General features: G+C 41.3%; 3 protein-coding genes and 1 long non-coding RNA gene across 9 annotated transcripts; 3 read left to right on the forward strand and 1 right to left on the reverse strand.

Annotated features, from left to right (window-relative positions):
- Positions 1-7862: 7862 nt before the first annotated feature.
- LOC124328520 (NADH-ubiquinone oxidoreductase 49 kDa subunit-like) lies at positions 7863-9978 on the reverse strand. The gene is made up of 8 exons (XM_046787334.1): positions 9842-9978; positions 9477-9702; positions 9201-9402; positions 8937-9124; positions 8586-8869; positions 8293-8519; positions 8090-8230; positions 7863-8021 (listed from the first exon to the last, which is right to left on the reverse strand). Exons 1-8 carry the CDS (start codon positions 9943-9945, stop codon positions 7984-7986), a joined length of 1410 nt encoding a protein of 469 aa, XP_046643290.1. The 5' UTR covers positions 9946-9978; the 3' UTR covers positions 7863-7983.
- Positions 9979-10064: 86 nt separating this feature from the next.
- Positions 10065-11921, forward strand: LOC124328541 (galactoside alpha-(1,2)-fucosyltransferase 2-like). Its single transcript, XM_046787373.1, has 4 exons — positions 10065-10331; positions 10392-11166; positions 11237-11261; positions 11332-11921. Exons 2-4 carry the CDS (start codon positions 10468-10470, stop codon positions 11724-11726), a joined length of 1119 nt encoding a protein of 372 aa, XP_046643329.1. The 5' UTR covers positions 10065-10331; positions 10392-10467; the 3' UTR covers positions 11727-11921.
- A 3334-nt stretch (positions 11922-15255) lies between these two features.
- On the forward strand, positions 15256-18209 carry LOC124328519 (importin subunit alpha-5-like). Of its 6 annotated transcripts, none has more exons than XM_046787331.1 (8): positions 15256-15393; positions 16047-16112; positions 16188-16226; positions 16292-16439; positions 16501-16756; positions 16816-17368; positions 17432-17712; positions 17881-18209. In XM_046787331.1, the coding sequence occupies exons 2-8, from the start codon at positions 16070-16072 to the stop codon at positions 17917-17919; spliced, it is 1359 nt and encodes a 452-aa protein (XP_046643287.1). In that variant the 5' UTR covers positions 15256-15393; positions 16047-16069; the 3' UTR covers positions 17920-18209. The 6 variants fall into 6 exon arrangements, with proteins under 6 accessions (XP_046643287.1, XP_046643284.1, XP_046643288.1 ...); XM_046787332.1 differs by having other exon boundaries at positions 15261-15384; positions 16028-16112; XM_046787333.1 differs by lacking the exon at positions 15256-15393 and adding an exon at positions 15602-15784.
- A 1021-nt stretch (positions 18210-19230) lies between these two features.
- On the forward strand, positions 19231-23817 carry LOC124328658. The gene is made up of 3 exons (XR_006916427.1): positions 19231-19241; positions 23174-23247; positions 23335-23817. It is a non-coding gene; the product is annotated as an uncharacterized LOC124328658 (long non-coding RNA).
- Positions 23818-24313: the final 496 nt, after the last annotated feature.

Genomic DNA, 24313 nt, shown 5'->3' on the forward strand with positions numbered 1-24313 from the left:
TTGTAGTGGAAGATGTTTTTGATGTAGTAGATTTGATATTAAAAGAAACCAAAGCGTTCGGTCAGCCGCAAACAATTCATCCGCGTCCGCGTATAGTTGGTATAGCCCTTGCCCAGCAGAGACAGAATCCCTGCCATGTTACTACTGCTACTGGTCCGTCTGTAATTTCACCTCTCCTGCGTGTTCACGTCTCAGTTGCGCCACACACAACCAACAATGAAAAAGAATAGAAAAATCTAATGCTCTTGGTTGGATTTATTATCTTTGGATTCATTTTATTATATTATGTCTCATCATTTTGAATTTATACATAGGAGGTCTGTTGTTTTTGTTGTGTTTGCTGTGCAGGATTTTGGCTGAGCGAGTCCAAATCCAATTAAACACGCAGCAAGGAGACGAGATGAAACATTTCAGCAGAGGGCCCACGCGCGCTCATTTCAAAAGTGGAATAAGAATCGTGCGCATCCGATTAATATTCGGCCCGGCTCGTTGCGTCTAAATTTGGTTCGTGTTACGCAACATCAGCCGGGACGAGTGCTGCAGAGAAAACAGCACAAACAGAGTAGACTCTGTCCAATAATTACAGACATTTCAAATGTTGGCTGAGGCTGTTGTAATTGAAATTCACGTGTTATTGCTCTTGTCCAGAATTAAAGTACAATATAGTCAACTATAATTACAAATTCGGCGTAAATAGCAAATGATATGGAGAGCACTGATGACGTCAATGTATTTCCGGAAGGGCGTCTCTCTACATATGCTGCATAGCTCTAGTTATTAGCACTTTGTTGACGGTCACGTGTGCATGTTCAGTGTCAATTCCTTTTCCTTCTTCTGGTTCTTCTTCTTCTTCCTCGTTTTGTTATCCATCAATGGACCCATTACCGACAATGAGACGTCTCTTACATCAGCACGCGGTCCGCAGACCCGCGGCTCCATGACGGTTCTGCTCTTGTGCAACTTCTACTCAATACAGCATGTTGTAGTAGAGTATATCGTGCCTGTTCATGCACTATAGCTGCTGGGAAATAGAAAGAGAGACGTCCTTGTACATGCTATGGCCTATTAAAACCCACACGCCATATACAACATGGCCGGAGCTGATGGGCTAAAAGAGAAGGAGGAAGGTCTAACTTCCTCATTCTTGCACGTCAACCCAAAGACCGCGCGTCGTGCGCACCGGGTGATGAATCTATCAACCTCCCATCCATCACAGATTTTTTTCTTTTTCTCTCTCTCTCGCTCTCATCCAGCAGCAGCACAAAAGCCCAGGTTCTTATATACCAGCAACCCCGGCCAAACCCCCAAAATTAATGTAAAACACAATGGGGAATATATACAGCACAGCTAGAAAGAAATAATAAAAAGAAAAAAACAGAGATATAAATCAAAATTAAATTGATCTAGATCCGCTCGACAAGAAATCAAGGAGCCAGAGAGATGAAATCCAAACCTGCTGCAGGAAATATAAGCGACGACGATGGTGCGGGAGGGTTGTATTTCGTTTCATTAATTGGACGGCGGCCCTATATAGGTCCTCTCCCTCCCTCCCTTGGCTGATCTCTCGACAGCTGTGCTGTGCTGGGTCTTATAATACATGTATAGGACCGTGCGCCGGATATATACGTTTCACTATATAAAAGAGTATATAGGAGCTATATAGACTTGATGTATATAAGTTGATAGTATACAGTTCACTTTTTTTCCTGTTCTCTACTGCTGGCCGTGTTCTTCTACCGCAGTGTGAATATAGGCGGAGGGTGACCTCCATTAGTCGATTCAATTACGCGGCCCATTCTGGCCAGCCACCCTCTCTACTGCTGGCCGTTGCCGTTACAAATCCATATGGTGAGAAGAAGGAATATAGAGTCCCTTTATCTTTTATAGAAGCTGGTGCCATTCATTCGGCGACTTTTGGAGCGTTCAGAGTCTTTGTTGGGAAATTGTGATCAAAGTCTAACGTCGCTGCTGCTGCTGCCACCCTCCTCCTCCATCCACACACCCCACTGACTTCTTGTTCTTGTTGGTGGTGGTGCGGTTGCCATCATATCCAGCAGCCCCTCCTTTCACGCGTTTCTAATCAAAGAATCTTTTTAGATTTTTGATCTCTCCTGCTTTTCACACTTCCCCCTTATACACAACCCCTTTCTCTCACCCGCGATATATCCCTTCAATCTATATACACACGTTCACTATTGCTGTGTGTGAATCAATGGATGATTTCCTCCCTACAATCTTTATTCCTCCACCTCATCCGACACATCCGGCGGCCGATTGTCTCCCGACACCCAGCACGCTCCATTGTGTCAACCCCCCAATATTCATCACCAATCGTCGCATCTATACACACAACGCCAGTATATTATAGCACCCGTCACCATATATATATCAAAGGCCTACATCAGTCAACTATTTCCGTTTTTTCCACCGTTGATTTCAAATCTACAAGAATTAAATAAATGTTTCCATCGTTTACAACTCTCCGTATAATAATCCATAAAAATTCCACCCTCTTATTTTTCTAGCTCCGCATGTGGTCTGTGTGTGTTGTTTGCCATGCCATTTAGCGTGTCGTCTAAACAAAAAAGATTTTTGTGTTTAGACAAGAACAGGAGCGCCACCAGCACTTTGAATGGATGGTACAGCAGACGCTGATGTGGGCCCTGGCACTTTTGAATAAACTTTGACAATTCCCACATAGTCTTTGCTTCCAATAACAAGCATCTGATAATGCTTTCAGAGGCGACAGCGCCCGTGCCAGCAGTTTGGAAAAGAAAATAGACTTTTTGAAGACGAGCGCAATGATGGCATAACGCCTTAAAACAGCAAAAGGGAAAAAAAGCTCTTTTGCTTTTCCTGCTGCTGGCCAGCTTCTCAATCCATATACAGTGGCAGCAGCACTACCTACTATACTCCTCCGGCATGAGCCTCTCTGTCGTGCTGTGGTTTGACATACAACTCGTCTTATTCAAAACTATATGGAGGGAGACCCCATCGTTTTCATGGGGGAGAAAAATCCCCGCCGAGAGTTGGCTTATAGACGGCCAAAACAGGAAGCTGGCCGTCTCTTCTAGCACTCTTCTTCTTCTTATATTCATATCTTTCCCCATACAAACTATAGGGGGTATAGGCCTATAGGGAGGGATGAAATAAAATTTCTAGCGTCGACATTTCCAATATTTTATATATTCAACTGTTTAATAATAATGCACATTCTTGACTATGTACTATTGTCGACATTGGAATGTTGACTTTTGAAACGGCACAGCAATATTCGCCGCAAATAATATTGATTTGAAATCACCGAAAAACGTGCAAGACTGCGGTACATAGTATGATTGATTCGATTGAATTGACAGTCGACTCTCGAATATATACTTAGCGCTTTGTATATGTGCCATCACATACTTGAGAGTGCTGCCTTATACGCCTGGATGAGCAGCGTGAGCGATGATGATTCCGTAATATTAGTTGATGCTCCGGTCGATCCATCAAAACATCTTCTTCTTCTATCCTGTAGAATATCATCAAGTCGGTCGCTTTCTCGACATACGTTTGAAAGAGAACGACTGCACAATATATAATACTGGTCACGTGCTGCGCTTGCCTAATCCATCGCAAAATACGGAGGAGCACTCGAGCGCGGGGAGTCTGGTACTATACCGAATCTCCGATAACTCGGTCGACAAGACCCGCCGTAACTCCATCCGTGTGTAACCCTAAACCCCAAGAGTTGATATCCAGCTCGCGGAATAATGAAGAGAAAAATAAAAAAGGACGACAACATTTCTACACTACTACGCCAAAGGAAAAACCAATACACCGCGACTCGCCTAGTTTATAGGCATATAGCTGTATAGTGGTCTGATGGCCATTTGGTATTCTATTCACGCGTCTATACAGCACTGGTATAATATCTAGTTTGGAAGGGGGCCCCAGCAGTCTTCAAAAGGAGTCTATCCGCAATAGAGTTGCGATATAGTGTGTCTATAGGGTTTCTATACTGTGGCAAAATGGCTACGAGGTGTGGTGTCTAGTCTTGTACTATCTAAACGTTCCAGCGTTTTCTAGATAAATGTATAAGATGCGGAACATGAAATGTTATCTCTCTCGTCTATATAGGAGGACGTTTAACAGCGAGACTCTTAGCGATGCCTGCAGGAGTGGGGTAGACGGGCGAATAAATATCAAAGAGAGAGAGCTGCCGGCCTGCTGCTGCTGCAAGGGGCAATCAAAGATATAAGCGCGATGAAAAGCTCTTGCGCCTCTTTGGCGATGTACTACCCCAAAGCCAATTGTCTCTAGGCGTTGTCTTGGGAGCTGATTTATTACACGAAGGAAGTAGGCGGGCATAGGCCGGCAGCTTCTTCTTCTCTCTCAAGTCGGCGGCGTTGCAAAAGGCAGCAGGCCGGCGATTATATGAGCTGATGCCGGAACGGGCAGCAGCAGCAGCAACACTTTCATTCAGCACTCGGACAGTTATATGTGCCCGTCTATATAAGCTACAGGGATCTATTGCCGGCTATTGTATTAGACTGCTGGGCTCTCTCGCTGTGTATAGACGAGGCCGTAGCTCAACGTCTAGCCTCTTATATACACAGCCAATGCTCCGGGTGCGCGTTATATAAGACGCGGGCCACAGCTGGGCGATACTCGTCCAATAATAAGAAAAGAAACAACAACAGCAATTTCAAGTGGATAGCGAAACAAAAGCGCGGCCTAAACGGGCAGAGGAGACAAGTCTATAGTAGGCTAGTAGTAGTAGCAAGAGCTATCAGCACCCGGCCTTCTACTATATCCAAAAGATTAGACCCAAAGAAGATTACATCAGTGCTGCAGCAGCAGCATCGGCTTTTCATTGGCCGAAGAATAAGGAGCTGTATAGGAAATGTGTCTGGCCATCAAGGCTGCGTCCAGCAATCATTTCGTAGGAGCCTATACATGTACCATTTTATATGTATAATATACGTGACGACAAGGATTGAAAGTAAAACGGAAAATCCGATCCAGCAGCAACTGCTGGCTTTCAACGAGAAAACAATTGACGACCAAACAACCGCATCAGATGGATGAAAACGGAGCACGCTTCCGCAATAACCGGAACGTTTCGTTTGATACAATCGGGGCGATAAACAATTACAAGAACGTCCGTGTCGCTGTCCTTTTTTTATTATTATTTAGAAACGGGAATACAAGAGACAAGACGGAGAGATGCCAGGGCAATCGAATCAACTCGGCGCAAGATGCCAGGGAGAGAGAACACACACACGTGTACACGTCTACATAGCAGGATAGAATATAGAGTTATATCTAATAATATTGGATATGCCCCCCTTCTTTATTTGTTTCGCCGAAGAAGAAGAAGAGGAGCACAGACGGAAGATATGGTGGCTGTTGAGAGACCCTATAGTTACTATTATATACCTTGAGCACAATTCCATCGTCGAGCCCCGACAGTTTTATTCGATCCGCAGAGCACAGACGCCACATTATTACAACAGACAATCTTTTCTCTCTCGTCTGCACCGATGAATTTATTGTGTGAAGGTGTTGGATGTTTCTCCTGTCTGTGTGTCTGAGGTACATAAATCGAGCAAAGAGTTGTGAATATAATCAAAACAGGTTTTCTACTTTTTAAATATTACGATTTTGGTGCTCTGGGCGTCAAGTTGGCAAACCCTTGTTGGCAGACGTTAGAAATATTTAACAAAAAACATTTGTGGAACCAGCACCTTAAAAGGAAATGCGACTGGCTAAATTTTTATCAGAACCATCTCACGACAATCAATGGCTACTTTTATTTTATTATTTCTGTCCGCTGGCTTATTGTACGTACATTCGGGAATTTTTCTCATGAAAAATCACCAGGAAAACGTTCCCAGTTTTTCCTTTTGTTGGATAAGAAAAAAAGAAAAAAACGGCCAATAGACGTGGCGGATAGATTGTCTATAGAACGCGGTGCAGCAGACGTTATTCAAGTGCGTGTACGATAACAACGACGGCCATCAACAACAACAACAATAACCATCACCCAAAAGAAAAAGTGATGAAAAGAAGAAGGGAAAATTTCATGCTTGGCAGACTATATGGTCGTTGCATAAATTGGTGTTGCGGGTACTATTAGATGCCGTGCACAAGAGCAAGCGCCCCCATATCGTTAAATCACGCCGGCCAGACCGTCTTCTCCTCGCGATAACCAGGTCCCAGAAATGAAACAACCCCCCGCTACCACCACCGACCGACCCATCAAACGTCCAACCGCTTAGACGTCTCAGAAGAAACGATAATGAAAAGAGTCACCACAATTTACAAGCTCACAGGAGGGGCTTGCTGGTATTATCTCTTGCGTGTGTGCGCCACAACAAAAGAAGAAAGAAAAAAGGACGATATGCTTTAACCATCTTTCTTGTGTGCGCGGTGATATCGGGTCTGACATGTCCGTTCCCCCCATCTCTTCTACATATGCCCGGCAATAGTCATTACAGTTACTCTCGCCCACCACCCCCGGCCATAAGGTCCCCCCGCGTCTATTCGGCTGCTGTGTATGGGCATGCATGGGTTACATGCGATATATCTCATCAAAGACGGTGGGGTACAGCTTCACGTCCGAAAACCTCCCACCTATACACCACTCGTACAGTGTTGTCCGCCCCCTTCATTGCAGCCGAAAAATCGATACTCTACCACCACACGTCCTTTTCAGGACAAACCAACTGAATAGAACTACACCGACGTACGGTCGACCTCGACATATATTACTCGACTGCCAGCAGTTTTATAGATATACAACCCCCAAAAAGCCAACAACCTAAATCCCAATTGGTTTCCTATACCTTCTATATTATAATAGACGAGCTGTAATTATGGGACATGTCAAAACAAATACTCTAAAGAAAATCTTTTTTTCGGGTTGTTCCATTTGTTGATTCGAGTCAAAAGAAATGAATGATATTGCATTTGATTAGGCCCAAATTCGATGCAATTCGATGCATTTAAATCAAAAGACGGTGGGTTGGAATGATCAGGAGTGGGGCTTGGCGTGGGTTGGCGGCGGCCCGGCCGTCGAGTATTGATCTCGTGAACACGAGCGCGTTCCCTCGGGCACTGACGCTCGTCTTTCCCCCCTACGGATAGATCACAGGATCCTCCTTGATACCCCTACTGCCTACACTAGTGGATCCCAGCACCTTTTTTTCCCGAGTCCACCGAACCACGCCATCGAGTCTACTACACCAGCAGCGATCCAAACATTGTGAATCGATTCCTGAATGCTAGTTGAACAGTGCCGAGCTAAAGAAGAACCAGCGCAGCCCACTCTCCTCCTCCGGTTCAGATAAAAGGAAGGAGGAAAAATATATATCTAAGAAAGAGCTTACACCTCAATGTCAAGATTACATTCGATCCAGTGACAGCGTCGTCGTCGTTGCAATGGAAGCAGTAGCCAACTGCATTAATGGTGTCATGCAACCAAGTAATGGAGCTCAAATGCACATGACTCTCGCGTGTACGAAAAAGCTAAAAGGCACCATTACCGAGATTACGCCTCGACCCTATTAAAGAAAGCGCCAAAAAGGAGGAATAAGAAAAATAATTAAAAGAAAACAGAAAATCTACTTTTATTTCCTAAGAAGAAATAAAAAAGGCTGAATATACCTATCCGCCCACGAATTACTTTGACTGCTGGGGTTCTCTAATAGTCTAATATCCAATGATCGTGTTTCTAAGTCATCACAACACGAAACCAGGAGGAAAATGAATACATTTTCGAACCATTTCTGCTTAAAACTTGAACATGAATAGGATTTTACGTCAACTAAAGTCAAGAGTTTCACGGTAGAGAGGTTGAATTAAATTTTCCCATACACATTTCAACCACTGTATGTGTATTATATAATCACCTAATTCAACTCGGCTTTACATATACAACTCCATTTCCAGTTTTTCAAGTCACTGGTGTGGAGATAAAGAGGGCGTGGAACACATTCAGCGATCAATTTCTCCAAAAACCACATCCAGTGTACCTGCGAATAAAATTTAATTAGACGGTCATATATTCCAGGACGAAATTTGCATATAATTAAAAACGAACCAATGATGGCAACAATATCGGCGAGCATGTGGTTGCGGCCGACTTTCTCCAACGCGGCCAGATGGGCGAAACCTGGCGCCTTGATTTTGCAGCGATATGGGCGTGAAGAACCGTCAGAAACGAGATACACACCAAATTCACCTGGAAATCAACAACAAATTAGATTGAAATTTGGTTTAAGCCAATAGATAATAACAAGATACCTTTGGGATTCTCTACAGCCGTGTAAGTGGCTCCTGGTGGAACGTTGTAGCCCTGTGTGAACAACTTGAAATGGTGAATGAGAGCTTCCATCGACGTTTTCATTTCGGATCGCTTGGGCGCCATGATCTTGGCATCGTCCACACGGACCTCACCCACCGGCATTTTATTCAGGCATTGCTCGATGATGCGGAGAGATTCCCGCATCTCTTCAACACGGCACAGGTATCTAAGAAAATTATGAAATGATTGTCTTGTGCTGCCAAATGAAAAATTATAAGCGACGAATATTCACCTGTCATAGCAGTCGCCTTTTAGTCCCACGGGAACGTCAAATTCAACCAAATCATAGGCATCGTAAGGTTGAGTTTTCCTCAGGTCCCACTTGATTCCGGATCCGCGCAACATGACACCACTGAAACCGTAATTAAGGGCGTCTTCGGCGGAAACGATACCAATGTCGACGGTTCGCTGTTTCCAAATGCGGTTGGCAGTCAAAACGTCTTCCATTTCATCGATACGTTCTCCGAATTTGCTGGAAAACTCGTAGATGTCATCCATGAGACCCAATGGGAGGTCCTGTCAAGATCAAAACATTGGCGATAAGAGAAATGTTTTGAGTGGACATTTGAAAAGAAAATTCTACCAGAGCCACTCCTCCTGGGCGAACATAGGCAGCGTGCATGCGAGCTCCTGATACACGTTCGTAGAATTCCATCATCTTCTCACGCTCTTCGAACAGCCAAAAGAAGGGCGTCAAAGCACCGATATCCAAGGCGTGAGTACCGATTTGCATCAAGTGATTTAGAATGCGCGTAAGTTCGGCAAAGAGCACTAAATAATTGAGAAATATTTTTAAAAATGTCATTAGTTATAGGTTTTTAGAATTGCGATAAAAACACTGTCTCACCTCGAATATATTTGGCTCTTAGTGGGACGTCGATGTTTAACAATTTTTCAACAGCCAGTGAATAGCATTGCTCATTTCCCATCATAGAAACATAGTCCAAACGGTCAAAGTAGGGAAGAGCTTGAGTGTAAGTTTTGTACTCAATCAGCTTTTCTGTACCTCTGTGCAGCAAGCCGATATGAGGATCAGCTCTGACAACAGTCTATCAAAGGAAAAAGTAATGGTAATGTGAATACAAAGGCAGTCACACTAAAAAGAGAAAAAATCGGTTTTTACTTCTCCATCAAGTTCCAAGACTAAACGTAATACACCATGGGCAGCTGGATGTTGTGGACCAAAATTAAGGTTGATATTGGTGACCGATTTCTCTACTGGAGCTTCATAGTGGTTTAAAGGAGGCATTTTCCATACATTTGCTTTGGTTTGCGGAATTAGACATGGCATATCATATTGTTTGTAATATTCCATATCAGGATTCCATGTTGCTCCATGTCGCCGTGGGCTGCAAAAGAAAACAAAATCATTTACCGACACGAAAGAAAGAATAACCCACTACCTACAAGAAATTATGTAAGGGTTTGGGTTCATGTAAATGAAGTTGCTGAGCAAACCATTTAAAATAAATTAAACACAAATCTTACTTGGCAAAGAATCCCAAGGAAAAATGGGGTAACAGAGACTTTGGTGCAGAATTAATTAGGGAAATAGTTCCCTTTTTCAACCCAAGTCCAATAACGGCCGACATTTTTCTTCAGAGAAATACACAAAAAATTCCCGAATGTAACATTTAGTTGCTAGATGTCTCTGAAGTAGCACATTTATCGAACAGCGATACCTAGGAGTACAATTGGTAACTAGCTACTTTTGTCTTGCGCGCATCAGACAGCATGTGCTGTGGACAATCATTTCTTTTTTTGTCTGGCTGGTCTGGCTCTCAGCCATCCGGTTTACAGTCCAGTCAAAGTCGAGTCGATACTTTGTTAGTCAAGTCTTCCGGTGGTATCCACCCCCTAATTATTTCATGTAAAAAAACTAAAAACAAAACTAGGAGTTACAGAAGATACGCACAGGAAATTGCAATGATTTCAACAACTGTTTTAATATTTGTCGTCATCTCTTTCAGAAAATAAGGTAAACAGTTTTTTAAATTTCCCCATGTAGTTGTAATCATAACATTCCTTGTATTTTCAGGCATCCGCGATTTGTTTACAAATGATATCATACTCATTAACAATTTTTCTAATGCAATTAAAATAATGGAAGAAGAATGCCTAGATGCAACATAAAACGGACAGTGTTTTCTCTACTCCTGATTGGATTTGCTTTCTTTCTGATACTCTCTTGTCGAACAAGTAATTTTCTCACTCAAGATCCATGGAAGCTAAAAAAAGAAAAGGATGTCAAACTTGTCGCACCAATCAACGAAATCTCAAATAATCAATCATTCCACGTCAAGCCAGTCATTAAATTACCCCACAAAAATCTTTTAACTTCAAACAATCCCAGCCTTAATCATCAATTGCACTTCCAGAATTCAACTTTCATTTGTGGGAAAGGTGGTATTTTGACAGTCAAATCTGGAGGCCGCCTAGGAAATCTTATGGGAGAATATGCCACACTGTGGGCATTAGCTAAGAGAGATGGCCTTTTCCCCATTTTGCAGCATCGAACTTATACCACATTGACCAAATACTTCCTTGAAACTTCAATTCCCACAATTGTCAACCTAAATTGTTCACTCGTGTGGAATTCTATGAATTTACATGTCTACAACAAATTGAACAAGGGTGAGCGCTCGAAAATTGCTGAAGAAGGCATCTACATTGATGGTTATCCTACATCGGTGTCTCTTTTTCATCGCCATCGGAATGAAATCATGAAGGAATTTCGATTTAAGAAGCAGTTCGTTGAACGAGCACAAGCAGAATTATATCGACTCAGAGAAAATCGCCAAAACGTTGTTTTTGTAAGTTATTTAAATTTATCGAAAATATTTTTTTTTTTTCAAATCTATTAATTGTTTTATAATATTCAAGGTAGGAGTGCACGTCCGCCGAACAGGTGAGTTTTTATAATTTTTCATGATGGAACATTGGAAATAAATGTGCCATTTTTCTTTTCAATTACGTAGATTACAGCCAGTTCCTAAAAGGGCGTTTCCAAGCGCAACTAGTCGGAGAAGTCTACTTCACGCGTGCCATGGATTATTTTCGAAAAAAGTTTCCTTCAAGCTTGTTTGTCGTCGCCAGCGATGATATGGATTGGTGTCGAAGTCACCTGAAACCGATCAACAACGATGTCGTATTCGCTGGTAATCGAAATACTGAAAATCCAGCCGAGGATATGGCATTACTAGCAGCCTGCAACCACACCATCATATCCTACGGCAACTTTGGATTCTGGAGTGCGTATTTGGGTGGAGGAGAGGTCGTATTAGCCGGTAACATCTCTAGTGTCCCGACAGAACTTCAACATTCCATTCGTTCAGCTAATATCTCCAATTGGCAATTCTTTCCTGGATTCTAAGTTTGCTTGAATCTTAATAACAGTTAAATGTCGCTTGGTGCTCATTTTAAAGATTTTTTTCATTAGCACACGTATTACTAATATCATTGTTCAATACTCGCATTGCCTTTAAATCTGATGAGACTGTATGAGATGAAACGCGTATACACAACTAAAATCGAATGTAGCTGATATGCGCTTCGAGAAAGCTCGAAAGCCCTAGTATTTATCACTATCGATCATCCGCCTCACAATTTAATTGACATAGTTAACTTTTTATTCTTTAGAAAACAATTGTTGAAAAATGGGCGTACGGTAGGGGAGAAACAAATAATATCCCAGATAGTAAAATTTGGGATCATTGCATTGTTGCAGGTTTACGTTGACAGTTTTGTTTTCTATGTGCCTTCTGCCTTGTCTTCTACAGTCATATTATTTTTTCTTGTTATTTCACCTTTCGTAGTGCACATACAGACTTTTTTCCGTTAATTGTTCCAAGTTGCATGTGCCAATGAGATGAGGCTCTTTCTTTTATGAAACCGGAATTGTCTGTGGGTTACTCATGTGAGTTGTGTAAACGCACGGCATGACGCCGGCAGTAATTTCGTCGAGAATTCTGGTCCAATCTATATTTGTTTACTGGTTTTGCTCTTCCGTTACCCCCAATAGTTACCGTTATATTTCTTCTCACAAATCATTTAAAGGAGATATTAAAATACAAAATGCAGAACGTTCCACAAAAAAGGGGAATCGTGGAAGTTCCGTGACGAAACACCCAACTTTTTTACTTTCATCCTATTTCTCTTTGCTTTGAGTATGAAAAGTCGCGCACCAAATTTTGAAAGTGAAGCGAAGCACATTATAAAGGGTTTGTACTTTGTAGAGAGAAATATATGAAATATATAATATATGAAACGCTGCATTAAAAAAGCATAGTCTGCCTAAAATTTAATAACTAAAATTTAAACCGTTATTTAAATTAGACTTTAAATTTAAATTAGACTTTAAATAGATAACGATTAGGTTTTGTGAGAGCCAGAACAAACTGATTTAGATTGTAGAGGTTGCGAAATCAAGGTTCCGCGCCATCTGCGAAATCTTATTTCAAAAAATGGTTCATAGATGGCTGCTCGAAAAAGAAGTCAAAAGTCGGCCTGGAATTTTCGAAAAATCTCAACTTTCATTAAATTAAAGTTTAATTAAAAAATTAAGCATCTTAGTCTATCTCATAGTTCGATAAACTGTGTTAATCCCCGGATGAAGCTTAATTTTCAATAATCGGTTTCCACATAACAGGTAGTTGGGGTGTTATGTGGGTCCGTATGGGGTGCGGAATGAACACTTTTTCCAAAAAAAATTTTCAAAAATCGATTACCATATTTGATTTAAAAACAAATTGATAATCGATTTGAATATTGAAACCAAGTTTAAAATAAATTCAAAAATTGAAAATGTTTTGAAATTGATTTCATAAATTGAAAATGATTTTGAAAAATGAAAATGAACTTGAAAAATGAAAATTAATTTGAAAAACTAAAATGAATTTCAAAAGTGTAAATGAATTTTATTAAAAGTGAAAACGAATTTGAAAAATGAAAATTAACTTGAATATCCATACAATTTCGGGAGTGCGATATGACACCACCCTACTCTATCCCCAGCTCTCTCCATAGCCATCTCCTATAGCCACCCCGAGACAACCGACTAGCCATTGATGGCTATGTCGCTGATTCCAGCCAACTAGGCCGTCAGCGATACTGTCAGCCCTTGCCGGGCGGTGCTGGCCACCGCTGCCGCCACAACGGCCGCCGCTGAAGTCTCTCTCGACCGCAGGCCGAGTATTCTACACAAAAATAGATTACACGATCCAACGTGAAAAGTTTCATGTTCCTGCAGTAAATGACACACAGCCTACCCAGCAACGATGAAGACGGAACGGCCGAATGGGTGGCTTTCACCTGAGAAAAGTTCCAGTCACGCCTCGGTATGACGTTCTCGCGAAGTTCTCGTCATTCCACTAACTGCCAACTGCCCGGAAAGAAGTGTTCTGGTACGTTTCGCTGGATAGGCCTATGCGTCCTGTACTGCTGCGATACTCTGCCGTTCAATCCGACGAGAAGAAGAAGGCGGACACGCCTTCTTGCTGACGTGGATCCTTATGTTGGTGCTGGCCCTGCTGGAAATTATCCGCTATCTAAGCGGATTGGGGAGCTGGACTTCTCTATTGTCTCTACGTCTTTGCCATGTGGTCCACTTGCGCCGGAAGTGTTACCTACCCGATACTCTACGGCATTTATATAAAATTGGGCCATTTCCAAGGAAGAGCTCATTGGAAGGATGGCTCTGTCTCAGCTGCAGCGACGGATTGAACATCAAAAATTGGCGCAACGTCTATCTTTTCTACCATCATGGAGGCAGCGGACATGGCGGTGGAGGCCAAAGAAGAGGATCCAAATGGTCATGTTGCCCATGTCCGTTTCAACAGAAAAGCTTTTTTTTTTCATGGCCGGCCTCAAATAAAAGTAGTCGTATAGGAACATGAAACTTTTCACGTTGGATCGTGTAATCTATTTTTGTGTAGAATACTCGGCCTGCGGTCGAGAGAGACTTCAGCGGCGGCCGTTGTGGCGGCAGCGGTGGCCAGCACCGCCCGGCAAGGGCTGACAGTATCGCTGACGGCCTAGCTGGCTGGAATCAGCGACATAGCCATCAATGGCTAGTCGGTTGTCTCGGGGTGGCTATAGGAGATGGCTATGGAGAGAGCTGGGGATAGAGTAGGGTGGTGTCATATCGCACTCCCGAAATTGTATGGATATTCAAGTTAATTTTCATTTTTCAAATTCGTTTTCACTTTTAATAAAATTCATTTTCACTTTTGAAATTCATTTTAGTTTTTCAAATTAATTTTCATTTTTCAAGTTCATTTTCATTTTTCAAAATCATTTTCAATTTATGAAATCGTTTTCAAAAGATTTTCAATTTTTGAATATATTTTCAACTTGATTTCAATATTCAAATCGATTATCAATTTGTTTTCACATCAAATATGGTAATCGATTATTGAAATTTTTTTTTGGAAAAAGTGTTCATTTCGCACCCCATAATTCAAATCGATTATCAATTTGTTTTTAAATCAAATATGGCAATCGATTTTTGAAAATTTTTTTTGGAAAAAGTGTTCATTCCGCACCCCACAGGTCCGGCTGGTTGCCTCTTGCACTTTGGTTGTCGGAACTTGATTGTGACAAGATTCCGGATTAGGTTCAGACCCAAGCAAATATGGTTGCGCAAACGAATACTAAAAGAGCCATTTTTTCAATAGGATCGATAGGAATTTTCGTATTTTTGTTCAATATTTCAATTTTCTATGTAATTACTTCAAAATTTTTATCTGAATGTAATCAGCAGAATTTTACGATCAATGTTCAAAAGAAATTATTGTGCGTTAAAGTTAATTTTTGATTATTATATCGCCGATATAATAATCGCTTAAGCTTGATTCTTAATTTCTAAGATTGCCGTCGATTAATTTGCGATTGATGTAGTTTTTAGCGCCAGATGGCTACGATCAGGAATCGTGACTCGTGTCGTCTGCAGTCTGCTGCATTTTTTTGAAACTACTCGGGTGTGAAGTCTCGAGTTTGTTCCTCGTTGGGTGTGGTAAACTGACGATTTTCTCGTTAAACAGGTAATATTTTTTTATTTTTATCGAATTCTCAGCTGTTAAAAGATTGTTCACATAGTCAAATTCTCTAATGTCCTTTGTGAATTATGACGTTTTCAATTCCCACATCAAACGTTGCTCGCTTCAGTTATTAACACCTGTTCAACTTCCTTTGTATTAACAGTTCAGATATGACTGATGCCTAGAACACGAGGAAACTAATTTTATGCCAAAGTTTGCAAGGTTTTCTGTTTTGGTGTTCCCATGTTAGGTATTCACATGACATAACTGACTGTCAAGTTAATTTCATTCCATTTTTCACTATTTACCAAAGATGCCAAGAGAATTCAGGTGATTCAGCCTTGATTTCAAGTTATCGGGATGGGTTTTTGGTGTTGAGTTATTCATTTTCCAGGTACACAAGAACCAGGACAGTTTTGCGTAGGATATTTTGGTTTTTGTAATACTAGACCTAAACCAACGCTGTAGCTCAGTAGGGAAATGTTTTCTTTTTGTGCTGGTTAGCTACCGACTGCATTCTCAATTTTTTCTCTCTACCTTTTCCCTTCTTGTTTGTGGTATGGGCTGAATAGTAGTTGAAAGATAGGGCATTCTTAGGTTGGAAATGACGATTTGATACCATATGTTTTAATATATATTTTTAAATCTATGGACAGACTGTTCATTTTGTGTAAAGGAAATGAGGCGTACTGAGGTGAATGTTGAGTTGAGGAAATGCCAGAAGGAAGACCACCTGAAGCGACGCAACCTTGAAATCGATGATGAGCCCCTCAGCCCTCTTGAAAAAACAAATCGTGTGACTGCAGCCAACATGAGCATTGAGGACATAGTAAATGGTATGTTTGTGGCAGCTTTTGTTTTCTCCATATCCTATTTTCTCAATTTTTTCTATATCACGTAGGTATCCATAGTGGTGATGAAAAAATTGAAATTACTGCAACACACGCTGCACGTCAAATCCTCAGCAAGGAACGTAACCCACCAATTGACATCTTCATCGATGCCAATGTCATTCCCAAGCTGGTGGAGTTTCTCAGTCGTGTCAAACAGTATGTTGTGTCTTTATAACTTGGTTTCTGAACATTTCATCATGATGCTTTTATGTCTTAGCCCAGACCTTCAGTTTGAGTCGGCCTGGGCTCTCACCAGCATTGCGTCCGGCACATCTGATCAGACTAAAGTTGTCGTCAGTGCTGGGGCTGTTGCTGGTTTCATTTCTTTAATGGGTTCACCTCATTCAGTTCTGGCCGAGCAAGCTGTCTGGGCTCTCAGTAACATCGCCGGAGACGGACCAGAGCTTCGAGATCACGTCATCGAGCTAGGCATTATTAAGCCTTTGATCACCTTAATAAAACCCGGTGCTCCAGTAAGTTCAGTTTTAAAATTAAATACATGTGAACATTTAATAAGTGATTTTATTATTAGTATACATTATTGCGTAATGTCGCTTGGACTTTGTCCAACTTGTGTTGCTACAAGATATTTCCACCCAGTGTCCATGCAGTCCGGCAGATTCTTCCCGCTCTATCCCAGCTTATCCACAAGAACGACAAAGAGATCCTAGCCGACGCTTGCTGGGCTCTGTCGTACCTCACCGATGGCCCGAACGAACGGATTCAAGAAATAGTCAACGCCGGAGTCGTCCCTCGGCTTGTCGCTTTGTTGGACCATAATGAATTGGCCGTCGTCATCCCCACTCTAAGGACTATCAGCAACATCGTTGCAGGAAGTGATTCCCAAATCGATTCCGTCATGGCTGCTGGTGTCTGCCCGTTGCTGGCCAAGTTGCTTAATAATTCACAGATGAACATCGTCAAGGAAGCTGCCTTGGCCGTGTCTTACATTGCTGCCGGCAATGCCATCCAGATTCAGGCTCTCTTCACCAACAACGTTGTTCGTCCGTTGGTGGACGTGCTGGGCAAAGGTGACTTCAAATGCCAAAAGGAAGCAGCTTGGGCCATCACCAACATTACCTTGGGTAAAACATTTTAGTTTAACTGGTGCTGATTGATATTTTTAAACTTTTTCTTTATAATTTCAGGTGGCAATGTGGAGCAGATCGCTTTGTTGCGCCAGTTTGGTGTCATCGCTCCGCTGTGCGCTTTGCTAGAGGCCAAGGAAGATAGCAAGACTATCTTGGTCGTTTTGGATGGCTTGGCTAATATTTTGGCCGCTGCCGAGAAAATGGGCGAACTGGAGAAAGTTACCCTTCACGTCGAAGAGTGTGGTGGCCTGGATCGCATCGAAGCTCTGCAGAGCCACGACAATGTTGAAATCTATCACAAGTTTCTGGCCATTCTGGAGCAGTACTTCTCAACTGAAGTAAATTATTCTTTTTTCTTTTGGGTTTTATTTCAATGATTATCACAACTGTTCACATTCAGAGTGTTTGTGCTGACAACTTCACCATGTACTGAGATTTTCAAAAATTATTTTTATTTTGAAATCCCCTTCATTTTTATGTAATATTTTTGTTTTTTATTTCGACAGAGGGATGAAGATTCCGAGTTGGCGTTATCTCCATCGTAGAGCGGCCATTACGAATTCAACAACCATCCATCTAAAATAGCCCCCGAATGAGGTTTATGATTCCAAATTTTATCATCCAAAATTCTTTTTTCTGCCTTTACAACGGTAAATATGTTCTTCACTCTTTTCCACGCTATCCTAATTCCTAACTAGTTTCGGCCTTTTTTTAAGATTTCAAAATTTATTTAAATTTAAAGTTTCCATTTGCTTTCATTTCTGTTCATGCACGACGTCTTCTTTCCTCTTTCTGAATGCGCGATAAAAGAGCAATACAAAACAGCTCAATCAAACATGGATCAACTTTGCATTGGGGTCGTTTGATGTTGCAAGTTTTCTGTTGGACTCATTACCCAGGAAAAATAGAAAATGCAACAGCTGGGAGGAAAACTTTTTCGACTGCGTGTCACGACCTGTAGTCAAATGAAGGACAGTCAATTCAGATTTGCCACCGTCGTTGATGTCAACTTCGTTTGCTAGAATTATTTAAGTAGAGAATCTCGAAATCTTTTTTCGTGTCGTTGCCACTTGCAAATGAAACGGAGGGATTCCATTCTCGTCGCGCATGGTGGGATCGGTTCCTTTTTCCAGCAACCCCATCCAACCCATTCACGTTGTTGGCGAGTGTTGTAATGAAGTTTCCTCATTTTGATCGCAGTCATTGATATCGATTTCTCTTCTCAGGAGCTAATAAGTATATGACTGTATGAGTTTGAATCAGATATCACAGGTTGCGCAACTGGTGATCCAGTTTTGTCAAAATATGGGATTTCGGGCAGATTTGTCCTATTTTTTCGCTTCGGTAATTTAAGTATTAAAGTTCTATTTGTATCAATTGATTTCGGAAATTGTTGGGTTGTTGCTGTTCCATAGACCAGGAGATGCTGAACTTGTTCGAGGTATCTTCTCATTATCTTTTTTTTTTACTGCACTCTTAATTAGTCTTTTTATCCAATTTCAGGTTCACCCTTTACCATTGTGATAGGATTTTTTTAAGTTGTCCGGACGACGGATCGGGACTCTCTAGAGGCTGAGGTATTATTAGAGCTCTTTTCGTTGGTTTTCCGGCTATACTTTTTGTTTGTTGAATTCTATCCAGTTTAAATCAAGATAGAACTTTGTTTAACACGATTGCGTTTTATTCTTGATAGGATATTGTGTTCAATGCCCTAATATTAACAACGAAAATTCATTCCAGGAAATATTCATCCCGACCTCAACTTCTGATTCCGCCCTGTGTTTTCTTCAACTTGTTGTGTTCCCGCCTGTGCTCCTCGACCACGAAATCTGTGATTGATACACACCGCCACTATACCTTTGTTCAGGTGAAAACAGTTTATTTACTTCTGGTGCATGTTATTCCTAGTTGTTCGATGACACAGACACTTTTCTATGACTTTGGTTTTGAAAAGCGTTAACAGGTCATCTATATTGTAACATTATTTAGTTAATTGCTTTGGAAATTCAAAGTTCAATGTTTGCATATAGACGTTGCCATGCCAAGAAAGGTGATGAATCCATTTTTGTTATAGCAATGCCGGGGTCGGCTCCCAGTTGAATTTGTTGAAGAACGTTTATCGTAGGACGTTTATTGTAGACTCTCATTATTACCATCGCATTCGCCGGTTTGTTTTCTCTTTTTCCGTTGCGCTTTTTCTCTTTCAACAAATTGGCAATTCATTCGCCGTGGCCGTTCTGGTTGATCGTTGCGTAATATAGCGCCTTTTTGTGTAGACTTTAAAACTCAGGAAATCAGTCATTGATCAAAAGCAATATCGATTTGCCATGACACGAGGATAATGTGTAGCTTTTTCGCCATTTTGGTGGAAGGTTCCATCCCTATTCCCTACATAATTGAATTGATTTTCTTTTCCACGTTCTTGAAAGGACTTATTTGCGTTCTGGTTGTCTTTCGTTCTTGGAAAAGGTTTGGTGCTGCTGGGGGGAAAAAACTTTGCTCTTTAATTATGTTTTCTTCATTGCGTGTCATTTTATGGCACGAATAAGTCTTGCCTATTTTCAAAAGAGGAATAATCGCCAATCAATTCCGTGTCGGGAATTTCGACGTTGCTCCCCAAGGTTTTCTGTTGATGGCGTTCCACAAATGGTAAATTGTCGACAGCTCAATATCGCCATTTTCAATAGAGTTTTATTGCCGAAATTGACCGAAATTAGCCTTCCACATTGTCGTGTAATAGCCGATAGCCGAACAGTGCAAGACAAAGACCTTTTTTTGTTCGTTGTTTTTAATCAAAAGTAAATCGTTTCATCTCTTCGTCAAGATCTTGTGACTCTGCTTCTTGACTTTTTTATTCCTCCTCAATATTCGCTTTGATGGAAAAAAAAATCTAGACATTGCAAATACGACAACCTCTTGTTGACGTTTTCTCCTTTTTACCATTTTCGTTTAATATTCAACATAAAATCAGCTAGGAATCTGTTTTTTCTTTTTCCCCTTGGTCTAGTAAAATGAATGACACAACGAAACTAAAAGATTTGAAATTTAAAAATGAAATTTTATTTGGGTCGAAAATGAGGGGAAAACAAAATCAAAGGGTAAACAAAAGAAACTACTGGACCAGCCCTACCATCGATAATAGTCGTCATCTTGCTCGGCTACCTCCACCCGCAACGCACGTTAGAAACTGATGGACTCGTTTGAGGGTATTGAAACCCCCCGTCAAGGTGTTAGTCAACTGTACACTGGCGTGCGAGTGAAGACGATCTAATTCCTTTCACCGTGTATAGAGAAGTCATGATAACTCAACTCGTACACAAGTGCCAGGAATTTCGAAAGTCTTCACTTACATCACACCAGCGACAGCTCACCAACTCCGTCGACGGGTTCATCCGCCAATCCCTTTGGATTGTCACGAGAGGAGGTAACGTCATCGCCAGATAACAACTATTTTGAAAGGTAAAACTGACGTCCAGCTTCAATTGTAACTTAATTTTAATTTAAGAAAAAAAAATAATCAAAAACTAGCGAGAAACTTGAAGAATTGCGTACACTCTTTTGCAATTGGCTAGCGTACCCCAGATCGTGACGTACTTATATTCTCGACACGGACGATAAATCTGTACATCATGATTAAACGCTAATTCGCTCAACAAATAATCCTCGGAAAAGATGTTTCTTCTCAAATTGATTGTAGGACACTCGATGGTGACTGGCAGGTTGTCGATAACGTCGGAGCAAGCGGCCAGTCGGCTTTCAGCATCTCCGCCGGTGATGAAAAGATTCCCATTGATAAAGTAGACACTTACCCAATATTCATTTTCTAGCCTTTTTACATTTGTTCCATGGCGTCCAATAACTCGCCCGCAATCCTTATTCGCTATCCCAGTCACGACAATTCGATCGACGTAGACTTCTTTTTCTATAGTGGTTTTGATGGAAAATTCGGGTAATGCATCCTGCGGTTGTTCAGTACACTGCTTGACGGCTTTCTTTTCATTAAAGGTGTTGGCCGGGGTATTCTCCATTGCGTCAGTTACTAGAGGCTGGGGTTCGGTCACTGGTGATTTAGCTTGAACTGCAGTGGAATTACCAAGGGAATTACAAGCTAAGAATGGCGTTAAGATTTCGGTAATTTCAGTGACTGGAGGGATGATGGGCTCTTCGTTTTGGAGTTGGTTGAATACCTCCTCATCGGTGCTGCATCCAACGTCCACTGTCAATTTTGGTTTCATTTGTTTCTGATTATTTTGCATTTCTGCCAACTTCTGGAGGGCCTCGTCTTTTTCCTTTTCTAGACTTTTTACTTGATCCTGTAGGTGCTTCATTGTGTCGGTCTGGTTGTTAAGGGATGCTCGTAGTTCTTCCACTTCCGCCTTACTGGATAAAAGAAGACGATCGGTTTCTTCCATTTTTCGCCTCAGCTGTGAATCATTTTCGGATAAACGGAGATTTTTCGCTTCGAGTTCAGTAATGGTTCGAGTTTTTGACTCAAGCTCACGTGTAGCCACGGTCAACTGCGAGGTGTCTAATTGTTGTTCACTTAGGCAAGTCCGCAGTTTCTCCAATTCTACTCGACTTTCTTGATTTTGCTCTTGAAGTTTAGTGATGGCTCTGTTTTTGGATACCAGAGCACGTTGACTTGAAGCCAGCTCATTGTGTACCTTGTGCAATTTTTTTTCTTCATAACAATTATGTAGTTCCTGCAATTTCGTTCGTTTATATGCGATAAGTCGATCTCTGGCTTCAATTTTTCGCATTAGCCCCGAATTCTCTTTTGTCAAATGGAAATTTTCCTCTGTAATGTCAGTAATTTCACGTTTCTTTTCTTCGAGTTCGCTCTTGGTAGTTGCCAACTCGTCGTGTACGTTCTGAAACATTTGTAGCTTTGACGAGGAGTCTGCCAGTTGTGATTGAACTAGACTCAACTCATTCACCAAACGTTCGTTATCCAATACAATCAGGTTTTTCTCAATCGCACTGGATTCGATCATTCTATCTCTGTCTTCAATTTTTCGCCTTAGACGGGAATCATCATTTGCCAAGCGAAGATTTTCCTCTTTAATATCAGAAATTTCACGTTTGTTATTTTCGAGTTCGCTTTTGGTGGTTGCCAACTCGATGTGGAATTGTTGTAGTAACTTGGAATGGGAGTCTGTCAGTTGTGATTGAACTAGACTCAACTCATTCTCCAGGCGTTCTTTTTCCAATACAATCAGGTTGTTTTCTTCCATCAAACGAAGAAAACTTTGGTTGTTTAAGTCTTCTCCGCTGGGAGTCGAAAATCCATCGTTAATTACAGGTCGGGGAAGTGCATGCTGGTTAGTGCATGCAAAGTCAGGTTTAATCATATTCAGGTTATCAGCCGAATGCCGAGTTGGTGATTCGGTCAGTCGACTGATGATGAAGGCATACAGTGCATTGATGATGGAGGCATACAGTGCATTCACTGTCCATATGAGCTCCAAGATGATATACAGTGCAGCCATAAGCGAAAGCAAAGCCAATATAGTGACTGCCAAAAGGATGATCATTTTCACTGCTGTTAGATGGTTTGTTTGCAATTGAAAACTGCGATGTTGACTATAGCCGTTGGGGTTGCCTTTATAGACTTGCCAGGGGGAATTCCGTTTTGCACTGTCCATTTCCTCTGTTTGCATCAGATTTCTACTTATGTATACTATTTAACTTTTTGTATTAAATTGTAATCATACAGTAAGGGCTAACGCACATTGTTCAATTAGCTTAAAATGTATTGCAATTTATTTTAATCTTTTAATTGGATTTTATAAATGAAAGTTTTCGGAATTCCGGTTTGGATTCAAATGTTGCCGGTCTGGACATGTCTGGGAAACGACAGGGCGCCCGTAGCGGTAAGTCCACCAACTAAGAAGAATAAAAGTTAAAGGAATCATTTTTCATTGAATTGAGATTCTACACGGCAATTATTTTGTTTCTAGTTGGGTTTGCCCTAAAAAACCGATAACGAAATGATAAATGAAGTTACATGAATACATGACCCCAAGAAGTCGTTAATTTAATCGTCTGCGTGTTGTCTAGCCTAATGTAAGTGTGTAACGAGGTAAGCCGTGTTAAGCTCGTTAGGGCGTTAAGATCGTTCAGGTTATATTTTAAGAATTCAAATTTCAGTTACTCCATACTCCACTCGATGAGAGACGACGTGAAACTTTTGATACCATATCTGACCAAATATTGTTTGACAACCGTTTTCCCGTAAACTAAAATCAGTAACAAAACTCGTTAACGTTAATCACTTTTTCTTTTAATTGGTTTATTTCGAAATCTTTTTGGTGTTTGTTTTATAATGGAAATAATTGGACATTATCATGAAAAAAGTACCTTCCGTATAATCAATGAATATTGCAAAAGTTGCCGGGAATATGCGTGTTAGTTGCTTCTTTGTTCCCTTTATCGAATTCAAGTTCAAGACGAATTCAAGATATCCACCTCAAGATAAGCTTTGCCGATAGGATAGAAATTGTTTTTGAACAGTTGCAGTTTATAGACTTGATTTACTTCCAAGGCGGAGACGTAAATTCTGACGGAGCCGACCGTGGACGTCTTCAAACCCAATTTCGATGACTTTTTCAGTTTAATTGTTATTAGGCACGCTTCCGGATTGAGAGTCTTGATGGGAAAGTCTTGATTCCATTCCGGCTGGCTGCCGCGGATCGTTTTGGTTTTGCTGACTTTCTTGTTGTTCTTGTCCTGTTCGCGAATCTTGCCGTCCCATTCCTGGACCCGCGTGGAAACTGAAAGGTAATATTTGTCAGAATCCTTGGCTTCCGGAAGGTATCCTCTCAGAACTCTGACATTGAAATACTTTGGTGTCTGGTCTCCTTCCTCGCATTCAGACTTTTCGGGATTTGGGGGCAATGAATGGGGATCTCCACGATTATCACGATATTGATCTTTTTG

The sequence above is a fragment of the Daphnia pulicaria genome, chromosome 3 (genome assembly GCF_021234035.1).
Source record: "Daphnia pulicaria isolate SC F1-1A chromosome 3, SC_F0-13Bv2, whole genome shotgun sequence".
Lineage (NCBI taxonomy): Eukaryota > Metazoa > Arthropoda > Branchiopoda > Diplostraca > Daphniidae > Daphnia > Daphnia pulicaria.